At 35.9% G+C, this 14,410-nt stretch overlaps 1 protein-coding gene across 2 annotated transcripts in view; it reads left to right on the forward strand.

Annotated features, from left to right (window-relative positions):
* Window positions 1-1,004: 1,004 nt before the first annotated feature.
* The window catches only part of LOC143895946 (uncharacterized), a 53,850-nt gene continuing 40,444 nt past the window's right edge, over window positions 1,005-14,410 (forward strand). Inside the window, exons 1-2 of one of the 2 annotated variants that reach the window (XM_077403463.1) lie at window positions 1,005-1,089; window positions 1,199-1,313. In XM_077403463.1, the coding sequence (XP_077259589.1) occupies window positions 1,223-1,313 (91 nt within the window). In that variant the 5' untranslated portion in view covers window positions 1,005-1,089; window positions 1,199-1,222. Of the gene's footprint in view, window positions 1,314-14,410 lie in introns of both variants that reach the window. The other variant, XM_077403464.1, reaches the window with a different exon arrangement.

Consider the following 14,410-nt stretch of genomic DNA (forward strand, 5'->3'; position numbering starts at 1 on the left):
GTGCGAGATAATGAGAGGTTGCTTTGGTAATGACACCGGCATTGTGGCTAACTATACGATCGGCGACTCATCGACCATGTAATCGATAGTGCGGAACATATACCTGTAATTCCGTGCTTGTAATTATGTTTTCGCGTATTTACTTTTTTGTTCCACCAATTACTCCTGGTTCACCACTAATCGGAAGCTGTTACATAAGGTATTTCAAAGCACCTGTCAGTATCCAGATCAATATTTAAAAAGAACGAAGTCAAAGATCGTTTATTAACTAAAACAACGCATTGAGCCTTTCAACTTTATGTCGATGACTGAACCGCCAATAATACACACGTACCGAGAAAATATACACATAACATCGGATTCGCCCCTAAATCTAATTAGTTATCGAGTAATTCGCAGTAAATCGAGCTTGTTACGTCAATAAGAAAGAAAAGCAATCACAGATAAAGTGCAGTGAAAGATTAATTGTTAAATCGGTAGCGATCAAATACTTATAAACTAAATTGCTTAAACGTATGAAGTCGTTATTAATTGTCTAACTGTCCACATATCTTTCTATGTTTAAAACATATTTCCCTTATCTTGTCATAATATTATTTTAGGTATCAGAATGCGACATATTCGTCAATATAATAATTTTTTTATTACATCAAAAAAAACTAAAACTTTTAATTACGAAGAATGATACACAGAAGTTTTTTAATAAATTCATATAATTTTTAATGTGTGCAGTATATTCTCTATTGCAGTACCTACAGTTTGCACCATCGTCTTGCACATTTTAACTTTTTTTACTTTTGGAGCAGTTAAAAAAATATTCTTGATTATTCTAAAACTATAAAGATACATGATCCGTAAATATAAGTACCGCGAAATTTTACAATCCTCCGCGATGTCTCGTGATATGTCCAGCGACATGCACGAGAGCCGTCTAGAATCCCCTCTTTCAGAAGAGGTGCTTTCGTGCGCACGTATAAAGCCAGTGAAAGCGCCAGGCGGCCCTCCAGACTACCGCACCGTCCGACAGCGATAGGAGCTCTGCCGACAAACCGTACGGCAGACTTAGATTAACACCTGAGAATCTCTCGCGTAAGTTCGCACGTTGAAATAAAGCAACTTCGAAAATTGACCGCGTCGTGCTTAAGTTTGCCGTCCACGTGTTTGCGAATTTCCAATCGTCTTCATTGATTGTGATCAGGAATAGCTTAGACCGGGAGTGATTATGAGGATGCATCTCGTTGGGATCTTGACTATTCTGTTACTTGCCGGTACCGGAATTTTAGGACACCCCCCACAAGAGAGATTAATGCCAGGTATGTAATATTTTTAATGTTATTGTATATGTACATTATTTGACATCCCCTGCTGTTTTTAAAATAGACTTCACATTTTATATTCCTAATTATTTTCCTTTTATTATTCCAAGTAGAACATTACTATATGTGTCAACAAATTTGAAAATAATTAGAAATATAAAATGTGAAGCCTATTTTGAAAACAGCAAAAGATAACGGTTCTTGATATACAATAATTCAAGTATCCTATATGCAAAACTGCAGTAATTTGTTCATATATATTTTGTAAAAAATTAATTTAATAAACATACCAAACATTAATTTGTTATCAATTAATACTGACTGTTAATACGTAATTTAATCTACATTTATATAATAGATTAGTATTCATATAATTTAGTCTATATTCACATATAGAGTGTATATAGACAATAGAAATATACAAAACAGGAAAAAGAAATCGCGCTTCTCTATCTCGTCAGTCACATTAGTATAGTAATTATTATATGCGGCAAAGATACGATTCACGACGATCTTAAGTCATTCTTTATCAAGATAATTCAAAGTTCACGGCTGATCTTTGCACAATTCGCAATAAAGCGTGATCAAAGACATTCGTTTTTATACAGATATCGTTATATATAGTTATATTCGGCTTATGTATATATTTTTTTAATAATAGAGAATAATTTATCTATTCTTACTATTAATTTTTCTCTTAATTTAATATAAATATGACAGTTTTTAACTTAAAATTTGACTATTAATAAAAATAATACAACTTGTTCAGCAAGTTTCTAAAATTATTTTTTATGGTAAAAAATTGATTAATTATTACTCAAAAATTTAAATCTTTTACACTAATTAAAAAAAAGAAATTATAACTATAATCTCTTTACTATCTAAACTATCATGTAACTTAAGAAAATATTTAGTAATCTGCTGACACTTTATGATAATTATGGAATATTTTTCTTTCATGCGGTTCATGCTATTATGTTAAGAAAAGGAAGATGAGAAAATTCCGCAATTTTAAACATTATGATTCCTCAAGAATGGAGAATCTTAGTTGCTCCTACTACTGCATTATCTTCTTCTCCATTTCGTTTTATCATAGTTATTATATCTGACTCTATCCCGCATAATTATGTCTCCACCTTCTCTCTATCCTTCATTCACGAAAGTGGAACACTTCCTTCTACAGATATACTAATCCTGATAACCTCGGAGAATATGCCGCCTCTCTGGGACGTGACAGCGCTCAAAACTGCTGCAATGCAGATTTCTCGCTTCTGCCGCTATCCCACGATCTTTTCTCAACATGATTCTCTTATTGCTTCGTATCCAGGGCTCTGACATTTGTCGAATAAACATCGGTAAAATGGGTATTACAACACGTGCGTCATTCAAATGTATGGGAAGCCGCGAAAAGGCCTGTAAACGATTGTCCGCATAAGCACGTGAGTCTGGCTCGTCGCGAGCTATACGTTCACGAGATTCGCTGCCTACGCGTATAACATGCTCACCGTGAATACCGCGGCCTACAAGGACTGCAACTTTGCTGCATTTTTGTTAGAAACACTGACGTAGAAGCAGGGTCGTCAGATATAGCGGGACTTGCAGTACATTGCAGTCCAGAAAGTATCGTTTTATAATCAAAACTCTATTAAAGGAAAAATTTTATCCAAAAATGAATTTTTTAACTTTTGTATAAAATATATATTCAGTGATAAATAAATTATATATATATTAAATAACTAAGTATTATAGAAGAAATATTGATCTCTTAAATAATGATTCGAAAGTTGAAATATATCCTGCATTTATATTAAGGATTAACGTATATGACAAAAAAATATTAGATCTAATAAGTTCGATCATTTATTTATGAAATCAATTACGCCATGCATGTATTTGGGGTTTAAAATTCATTCTTTATATGGGTTGTTTTTAATTCAACATTCTTCAGTTTGTTCATAGATTTTTTCACAAATATGATGTCAATTTCTTACAATGTTTATATTTATAATGTTTAACTTAATTATTTTACTTATTAACTATTTTTATTTTTAAGATATTTAATTTGTAAAATTTGTCCAAGATTTTAGATCGTTTGTAACTTAAAAGCAATTAAAATTTTGGTATTATCTTTTAAAAAGAAAAATCTATTTCAGGTTAAATAAAAAATCTCTGAACAGATTAAAAATGCATAAAAAATGTAAAAAATTATACATTATATGTATATATTTTTGCAAATTAATTGCATAGTAAGATTAATCCCTGTTAGCGTAGTTATTTCACAAATGCGATCTCGCAACCATTTAATAATTATAGCGTTCACACCTACACACGTGCCATAGAATCAATGCCGCTGCATAAACACTAGAGCATGGGCGATAATAACAATTCCTATATCCGCACGCTGGAGCCGGTATCACGTGCGGCACGTGATTACACGTGCTTTTGCACGTGCCGGTTATTGCCGATCATTGCGGGCATATAAGAAAGACGAAGAAAGAGAGCTACGCTTATACGTCTTTCCTCGTTACAGATTAATGCCATCGAGGGAAAAGTCTGACTAAGTCACGTGCATGTGTTACTTGCTCGCCTCGAATCACGCGACCGTTCTATTCTGTCAATTAACGATCGTGCGACACATCTTCTCGGTCAGCATCTGTTCACGCTCATAGCAAGACCGTGACAAAACCCGTTCGTCTCGCTAACGTCAAGCTTCCCATTTCTCAAAAATTACGATGCTGCGCGGCATCATCCCTGCATGGTACTGCAAAAATGATCGCTCGCAACCATGTTCAAAAAATTATCTTTAAAAAGAATTGCATGATATATATCCTTATTTTTAATTCTAATTAAAAATCTATAAATTATTAATTTTTTTATATTTTATCCTTTATATATATATATATATAATGATTTAATTATTATAACGGGAAAAGGTGCGAACAAAAGTAATTCTTCTAGGAAAAATAAGATTCCAAGAAACGCTTTGACATTGACACTGCGTACCATTAGCCTTGTATAAGCAACTAACTAAGTTGTAAAACAAGTGATATACAGTCGCACGTCGTTGAACCTATAAATTACTAGTGGGAAACGGAGAAAGTGTGAGAAATTCAGGTGAGATTGAAGTGTATCGAATAATGACATTCTCGTGGCAAAAAATGGAACGGCGACATGTCTGTCATTGACACTGAATTGCTTTCTCGTATCTAGCGCGCTGGTGTAAGGAGAGCCGAGTTTAATTTATAATATCCTTCGTAAGGTGCCCAAAGAGAAAAACCAGCGCATGACTAATTCCAGTTCAATATTCATGTATTCTGTTATCGTAACGTATCGCTTAAATTTCTCAATGACTGCAACTTCCGCCGGTATAATCGTCCCAAGCACTTTCTCCGTTCGCAAAATACGAAGAAATGAAAAATTATTGCGTAAAAACATTCAAGAATATAATTTTTATTAAGATTATTATTTCCCCTTTGTCGTATTGAAAGCATTGAGCATTTTGAACCAGTCAAGAAAACCGCGAATCTGTTACGTATATTAATCCCACGATTTTATTGCTTACAAAAGTAATTGATACGTCGTCAGTTTCAAGAACACAGTTAAAATACACCTACATATCAAAATGCATGCTAATACATAACACATGCTACTCCGCAAAAGTTCTTACGCAAGAAATTATCAGAGAAACGTGCGTATATGACAAAGGCGCGTAGACTGACATTAGTATACTGACCTTCCATTCCCCGGATGCATGACTTTGTCCTAGTATTGCAGTTAGAAAGATTTGCCCAGATCACACCGCGATTAACAAAATAAACTCTTTAAATCATAAATTGACTGCTGCATTTCTATGTATAAGAATTTAAATAATTAATTATAACGCTTTGCATGTGTATCTTAAATATAAAATAAAATCTTTTTTTTTATAAAATAAAGTATTTTTCACGCTTGTTAAATATAACATTTTTATGTATGCATCTATGAATTAATAAATCACTCGTTTGTGCTACTATTAAAATTAATAAAAGATAGCATACTTTATCCTCTATTCATTTATAGATTGACATAATAACCAATCTACGATCAATCTTAAAATATTAATTAGATCTGAAGAAAATTTATGGCTTTTTAGTGACGTTTTAGTACATAAAAACGATAATGATTATGATCGGCGATTTTATTAAGTCGCTTATATTTACTATCTTTCCTAATAATAATATCCAGATAAATTTACCAGTAAACGCAATCTTTTTTTTAGTTCAACTTTCCACGATCCATGAGCATGATTCAATATTCATGAAATTTTTAAAACGTCTGTTAATATCTGTTAACTGCCGTTTAGTTAATGGTGGCGATAAGTATGTGAACTTAAACGTCGACTTTCTACAGTAGTTTGACCATGTAAGTAGCAGTTTGATCAATGTTATTAGTATCGACTTGCGCGCTCGCTGTCAGACAGATTTACGGTAATACGAATATGTTAATTAAGCCGGTACAGAAAGGACCCCCAAAGGACCGCGTGATTTAGCTTAATTCGAGCAATTAACATTGTTAAACTGTCAATGCAACAACCGCACAGTGATTGATAGCGCATTTTAAAATGGAGATCGACTCCACCTCGTTCCTTTGCTGATATAGTTTTTGTTTTATCATAAAAACGGCGAATTCTTTCTCGGCAATTATTGAGTCGCGATTGGTCCGCCATCACCAATTGCTCCGTAAACTAGCCCTCTTTCTTCTCCTTTCTATTCAAGCGTTTGTGCAATCGATAGGAAAACCTAATTGTTATTCCATTTACATCTAGAGTAGGCATGAGAACTGCAAAACTATTTCCTGTTTCACTGCGATGTATAATACGTAGTACAATCCAACTTATAAAAATGATTGCGCGTATTTTTAATGAGATTTATTGCTTCTATCTAACTTTATATCTAACTAATCTGCCATCAATTTCAACTTATAATTTTTAATTAAATTTATATTTGCGATATATTATTGCAAAAGTTGTTAGTCTGTAATCTTGTTAATAATTCAGAGCAAACCAATAATTTTTTAATGTCTGCTTTTTTAACATTAATTGCTGATAAAAATTTACGTTTAAAATTGTTTAAAATTGTTATTGCGCAGCCACGTAACATATACACAGAATAGTACTAGACTAATTTTGGCTCGTGAGAATCACTACATTTGTTTTACTGTACGCAGTTCAGCACCCGTAATAGAAATTTCCGCAATAAGCACGTTTATTCTCGTTCGCTTTTATGCAGAATAGAATTCACGTGCATGAGAGCGTGGCGGCCGGTGCACTGTCCGATGCACGTGACGAACAGTGCAATACGCCGCACGTGGTCACGTGCACCAGCCGCGCGTTACCGTCGCGCTACGATAAAGTCGAGTTACTCGGGATGTGGCTTTCGCAGCTTTCGATATACTTTATATGAAAAAATTGTTATTCACATTATTATATCAGTTATGTCACGTGTATATTACACAAAGAGCAATGTAACATCTTACGCGTAATCGAGCAAACATCTCGTGTGTCTTTTGTTTATATGTTTTAACAACACAGCAGACAATAAAAATAAATAAACTACTATCGTAGTAACTCAACATTAACATAGTAATATTGCTTTCTTCTGTTCTTACATAATTTACTAATGCAATTTGTTATAATATTTTACAACGATAATAATTGATCTCAACATGTATAACTTCTTGTTCCTATAATTAATACCACAAGTTATTTATAACCAACAGTATTTTATCATGTTACGATGCCGTGTCTCAACACGATAAGCAGTAAAGTTTCTTGCGAGTATTGTAACACATATAGCGTTAAGAGCGAGATAAAAAAATGTTTGCAAAGACAGGACAACGTATATCTGCTTTCTCAGCTACTTAATTGCATCGCCTGCAACCGTAATTGGATGCTATCCGCCGCGGCAAAGACTTTCGAAATTAAAGCACTGATAATAAGCCTTATTCCTAAACAAGGAATGACTTACTCCACAATAAATCGTAATGCGCGACGTTGTTAACGCTTGCGTTTCCTTCGCGTTTCCACGCGGTCTAAGTAAATGCCCAAGAAACACGCGTTCGCCGGTAGCGAATTCTTGCACGTTTTATTTAGCGATATACATGTATATCGATCGGTTGTGTGTGGCAACTGTCCGTTGAGGTTCTACCGCGACCAATATCGCCTGTCGGCCCCGATGTCGGTTTTCTAGGTCAGACTTACATTGCACCTAATAAGTAATTACGCTGGTGAACGCGTATAAACTACCCTATGTTGACCGCATACAGGCTGGAATGCAGTTCGTAATTGTCCACTTGATTTTGATCGATAAATTAAGCCAGCATAGTACTTACAAAAAATGATTATATTCTTTAAATTTTTAAAATAATTTGGATATTTTTTTGCTACTGTTATTGTTGTATCATTGTTTCACGCCTACTTAAATTAGCGTATGTATTAAGAAACAATAATAAATAACATTAAATTATATATCTCTAATTATTAATTATAATTTATGTTACCAATAAATACATAGGAAATTTCTCTTATGCAACATCTATTCACTTCAAATTTTCCAACAGTTGCAAACAAAAATAAACCAAATCCTGAGATCAATTCTAATATAATTATAACATTTTGAAAGTATATGTAAAATTATTATTGTCATTCTTATTATTCGGTCGTTTTTTTTTCTTGACTAAAACTACATGCATAATGATACAGCCTCTGTAAATTCACCGAATTATAACGACGTAAAATGCAATTGCAGTTTGCCCATGTGCTTAGATAAATAGAAACGTGCAATTCACACGAATGTGAGGGGATGCCGATCGACTAGTTTTGCCGACGTTTACCATTTTGGGCAGTAGAAATGTATCGATACGTTGCAAAAAAAGGAAAAGCGCTGTCTTCGGGTGAAATTAAGAGATTATGTACATTTCCTTGTTCGTCCTTGCATGCCTAAATAAAACGTGAGCTTCCTGCATACCGTTCGCGTTGAGCAAAATCTACCGTTATAATCTATAAAACTTTCGCTTTTGAATTTTACACATTACCAAGATCGTAAATATCAGTCGCGGTAACTAACTGTTTTCAACCTTACGTAAACAGTATTATATTACTTTCTTTGCCACTTCGTTACCGCGAGTCGCTGATAAGACGTGTTAATTAACACAATTAAAATTAACATCCTATAATTATATATTAATTAAAATTATTATTATTCGCTTTCTACCGATAACCTAGAGCACTCTCAATAGAATAGCCCTTTACACGTGGTAATAATTTCGTGAAAATAACTTTTACTTTAAACAAAGCGAAATTGTGATGTTAGTTGGTTAGATTCATGCTGTAAAAATGCTGTGAAATTCCTGTAATACATCAGTAATGCAACTGGATTAAAAGGTGATGATAAGGAACGCTGATCCCTGTCACTAGATCATATTTAAATTATGTGTCAATAGTGACGGATACAATGTCTCTCGGCGACATTTAAGTGATATTATTGGAGCCGGGACCCGTCGCGACTCCGAGTCGAACGACCAACATTCATACGTGTCAAGTTTCTATGTCCCTGTCATCCTTGAACGTAGAGATGCAGTCGTGCCTGCCTTAATAGGCAAACAAAGAGAATGTGATAATGAACAACTTCTCGAGTATGCAAAAAATTCACGCCTACTATCTTATTATTCCCGCCGTTATCGGTTATTTTTTACATTTTTTTTCGATTAGTGACGCTAATCAAAACCGTTGCGAAATCTTCGTCTATTATTAAAGTACGTCAATTTTTATTGACAACAATATTTTTATTCGATTTTTCATAACTAATTATTATATGATCTTAAGACAAAGCTTTTATGACACGAGAAATCCGTTAAGGACGTTCTCTCGTCCTTATACTAGAGAAAATCGATTTTTTTAGGATTTTCTTGAAACTGTAAATATACGTTATTTTAGGTGTGCTTTATGCGTGGTATAAATTTCAGTACCTCTTCCGGGATAAAAAATCAAAATACTGAGCCTCAAAGTTTTAACTTTTACTAATGAAAAGGTTTTCCAGGCCAAACGGTAAGAGATACGAGGTTGGCCAAGAGGACCAAAGTTGCTCCTCTCGTCGAGTTCTATAAGGAAAAAATTCCAAAATTAAAAAAAAATTAAATTTTAAATTTTTTTTGAAACTTTGAAGCTCAGTATCTTTAATTTTTATCCCGGAAGAGGTACTGAAATTTATACCACGCATAAAGCACACCTAAAATAACGTATATTCACAGTTTCAAAAAAATCCTAAGAAAATCGATTTTCTCTAGTATAAGGACGAGAAAACGTCCTTAAGCAGATAATAAAACAATCACTTCACGCTTTGTAAATAAAAAGTATTCGCGATTAGGAGATTAATTAAAGATATTCTCAGAAATCCGCAGTGATCCCATAAAATTGTCATCTCATCATACAAACTATCCTTCGACCAACTCTGTATTCATGAGTGACACTTATTAGCACTTATTAGTCAATGTATAAACAATTTTATTGTAGCAAACATATAGTCTCGCACTTGGTCACGCGCGCAAACGATGCAGTACGTTAAATATACATTGAATGTATTGACAATGAGTAAACATTTTATTGGCAACTATATCAGTATAAATGGTCTCAAGCTAATAGAAATGAATAGATATATCATTATTACATGTTTCGTAGATCGTATGTTTATAAATATGTGCAACATCTGGTGGTTTTTTTTTTTTTTTTTTAGACTGTTAAATTGTGTAAATATACATACACATATACTCTTAATAGTATATACTCTTGATAGTCTCAATCTTGAATAATGATAGACGAATAGTAAATAAAACAAGCCTGTTTCAAATTATCTCATTCGATTGTCCAGTTCTGATTTCTGGAAAAATTTGTTATTAAAAAGAAAATCAAATATCTCTATTGAGATCTATTGATAGATATCTATATTTGAAATGAGGCACTATATATTCCATAAGCCAAGTGGGATCGATTGCAGGAATTGGGGCTACTTGCTTTTTTGACGCAAGAGTCGCATTCTTCTTAGAGAACGAAGGCGAGTGTTTGTCCTACCTTTCCTGGCGCGAAATTATCTTTTATTTCTTAATTAAGAGGGAGTGCGTTCAAAGAGTATCGTACCACTTGATCACTTTTTATACGGATAATGTCGATAGAGATTGGAACAATAAAGGGAAACGAGGGAGAGAAAGTATCGCGCGTTTCATTTTTCTGCTACGAAATACAAAGACGGAAAGTGAGAAGCGATGAATGCGCAATAAATGATATTGGCAAACAAATAAAAAGAAACTACACGTACCACCGAACGAATCACTAATAAAATACAGCGTCTGATTGAAATAAATACGACCAGTCACGTTCTTAACAACATCTTTATCTCTATGAATGCATTCACGGCTTTCCAATTGGTTCAAGAGAAACGAATAAACAGTTTTTCTGCGTATAGTTAGAAAGCGCACGCGAGGCATCTATATCTCTTACTCGACAATCAAACCGCGATATGAACAAATAACATTAAATTAATACCACGGCGTACAGAAATTTCATTATGCCTAATTAATGTGTAATTCAAACAAGCATCCTCGGCATTCGCTTCCTAACATCCGCAGTACAATGTCTCGTTGTCGTATAATTAAGCAATAATACGATTTTATCTCATTCTACTGGAAATAATACATGTCTCGTCTAAATCAGCTCCGGCGTTTCGCAATAAATTATTCGCCTTCGCGCGCATCAACGCCTCCGCGTGTAAACGCAATTGTTCTCCATGCATAATAGGTGGCCGCCGAACGAAGCGGTCGTCCGCCCGTCGATTAGGATCTAAGAATCCGGTTATGTGGGTCGCTCGTGATCGAGGGATAAGATCTACGGCGCGGCAGCGTTCTGAGCGCGGGCGCAACGACTGACGGCCGTTCTCCTCGTGCTCCTCGTCACGAGACGAGGCTGACGAGACTCGCCGCCGTCTATTTCATGCAAATCCGAACGAGTACAGATAAGCGCGCGAGACTGCACCCGACTCGAGAAACCAGATTCCCTTGATCTTGCGCGGCGCGAGAATTATTTCACCACATGTGCCACACACGAGCGAAGTCGCGATAATATATATGTTTATCATTATTACATTATCTCAGGCACACACCGGCACTCGTAGGGAGCGATTTCGAAAGGTTTCTACTGTTTGCTTAATTTTTTTTTTTTTTTTTTAATTTATTTTTTATTTATCATCGTCGTGTGTGTGTTTGCCGGTCCACTCAAGCGTGCACGTGTGTCTTTATGTACCATAAACAGCGCGATATCGTGACGGTTCCCGAAGAATTTAGAAAAGTTTCAGTAAAAGTGGCCTGCATTATTAGCGTACTTTCAAAAGCGCCGTCACTGATTTACGACCTTACATTTCACACGCGCTACCGCATGGCCACGCCGTTCGTTCCTATAAAGAGTCCGCGTTATGCGAATTTTATCATTCTTTTTCTTAGCGCCATTCACAACGCGACGTTGCAAGATATTGTTTAACTACCGTTCATGTAAGGTACTAACGATTAGTACTTGTGGATTTATAAGGCATTATGGGGTGATGGTCGCGGATGTGGTAATTAAAACCATCGCCTCCAATGCAATTCGTGTCTCGTTATCGCACGGATCCATCCGGCTTCAAGAACTAGATCGCATAAATTATTTCTCATCGCCTTACCTCGGCAACCTTTGTTCCTAACACGCCGACCCGCGTTGAGCGTCTAATGACCTCCTCGGAGAAGGTTGCGATGCTATAACTCGTCTCTCAACCTCGCATTTATCCAAGGAAACTGACGGATTTTCCTCGGCAACGCTTGACCTTTGAAACGACTACAATAAGCCGACAGGCAAAAGAAGCGTAAGCCAATCAAGCGAATCGAATTGAATCGGCATTCACACTATCCACTTACATACATATGCTACGGTGGAACGGTATCGCGTGATGAAAAGAGAAACCACTCGTTTCGTTCAACTTGAATCGACATGCGCATTCACGATTCCCAATGAAATGATTCAATTAACGTGTGAAGAACGTGATCAAACTCGATTTTATTTGAGATTGCGGTGCGTCAATTCGAAACCATACTCACATACTAGCTATCTGACACACCTAGCACTGTATAATCGAAAATGGTCTGAACGAAAAACACTAATCAGCCGCACCACAAGTCTTTTCGCGAGACTCGATGTACTATCGCGGAGATATATAAGTACATATAAGCGGAGGCGTGAGTTTCACGGTACAAACACTACAAACACAGTTACGATCGCTTAAAACGAGGCTTAAGTACGCTTATTTTTCTTTTGGATTATTTACCGACGACCTGCATCGAGCATATAATGTGAGTTTTCTCTTACAAGTTTGCGTCGCGGCGGTCTTTAATCGATCGTAAATACGGAGATAATGGTAAAAGCAACGTTAAGCGGGGGTAGCTCTCTTTATCTTGAAAAGCGGAACGTCACGAGAGACTCTCTCTCTGCGCGTTCTGACTTAACGACGCGAAAATTATCTTTCGTTTGCACCGTTACCGCGCATTTCTCCGTCGAACTGGTGCCTCGGTGAACCGCGCGGCTATAAATCTCGCGGCGGCTGCGAGCAATCCCGGCTAAAAACTGTGGTTATACGAGGAGAATTTAAATCATTTCAGCTCTTTGTATTCTTATCTCGCAACTGGCTCGGCGAAAGTCTTTTTTACGGATCCTCTTCTAAGCAGTTTTTCATTTTAAACGCATATCGTCTTTTGCATTCCGAGAATATTGGTATTATATGTATTTACGATCTAAAGAAAGCATCCCAATTGTTATAAATAATCTAACTTAAAATTATACGACCTATCTCTTTCGAAAGCATTACTATCCGTTCGTCCGTTTTCCGCGACAAAACATTGATCACACTTAGAGAAAGCAAGACGGAGATAGGAAAGGAGAGACAAGACAAAAAAAAGCAGAACCGTTAGGGGAGCGATCCGGCAACAGTTAGGAAATCCTGGCAAACATTGCTACATATAGTGTCTGGCAATTACACAGTGATAGGCGGACCGTTCTTTCGCGTCTCGGCACCGGCACCAGTGTGTCATGCAATAAAGTATCTTCGAGGATTTATAACGCGTTGCAAAACGGACAATCTCAATGCTCGCGACAGGCATGCAAGTACCGACGCATCACGAAATTGGGCGATTAGCCGCTTGTGTAATCCGCGAGCTATGCGTATTGATCCTATGCTATCGTTATGTCCAACGCGTAATCCCAAGCCTCCCATTTATATTCGTCGCGTGAGTTTATACACGTAGATGTCATCCTGTCAATTGACTTTGTTAATTGGCAATCACAGATTAGTAACATTTAAAATATTTAAGTTCCAGCACGACATTCTGTTTATAGCATGTTAATTACTAACTTGCATGACATGCAAACTGACAACCCTGTAATAATGTGTTTTCAAATAGAGAGAGAGCGAGAGAGAGAGAGAGAGAAAGGAGAGAGAGCATATTGCGTTTCTATTTCTAAGCAATTGTATGAGATATTATAAAGCTCAATGTAGTGAGCAAATATAGTACACATACTCGAGAAAATATGAACGTTTGTTAATAACAGTATATTTTATTCCTTTATAAAAATACCATTATTAATCAATGACTTTCTAATTTATTATGATCTCAATAAACTATTTAAATTAAAATTCTCGATAAAAAACATAGAATACTTTATCATCCTTTTCAAGATCGCATCTGCAGGTTGGAAACCTTGGAAACAGTTATCTTATTTGCCTCACCGGCCGCAAACTAATTTGTCAACCAATTTGTAAATCAAATCACAAGATTTACTCATCACGGGCATCGGAAATTAGAAATGCGAGCGACATTACGGCAGTATCTCCGGCTTACCAGCCGCAATATACGTATACCCTTATTTCTCAGATATCTCTAATTGGCTCGAACGATAATAATGAGATCCGCAACGAGCAACGTTCACGCGAACCAATTATAATGCTCTTCGAATCCAGGATGCTCGTGCGATGCACTTACGAGGACGC

This window comes from Temnothorax americanus, unplaced genomic scaffold, assembly GCF_048541705.1.
Source record: "Temnothorax americanus isolate GAGA-0224 unplaced genomic scaffold, ASM4854170v1 Scaffold17, whole genome shotgun sequence".
Classification (NCBI taxonomy): domain Eukaryota; kingdom Metazoa; phylum Arthropoda; class Insecta; order Hymenoptera; family Formicidae; genus Temnothorax; species Temnothorax americanus.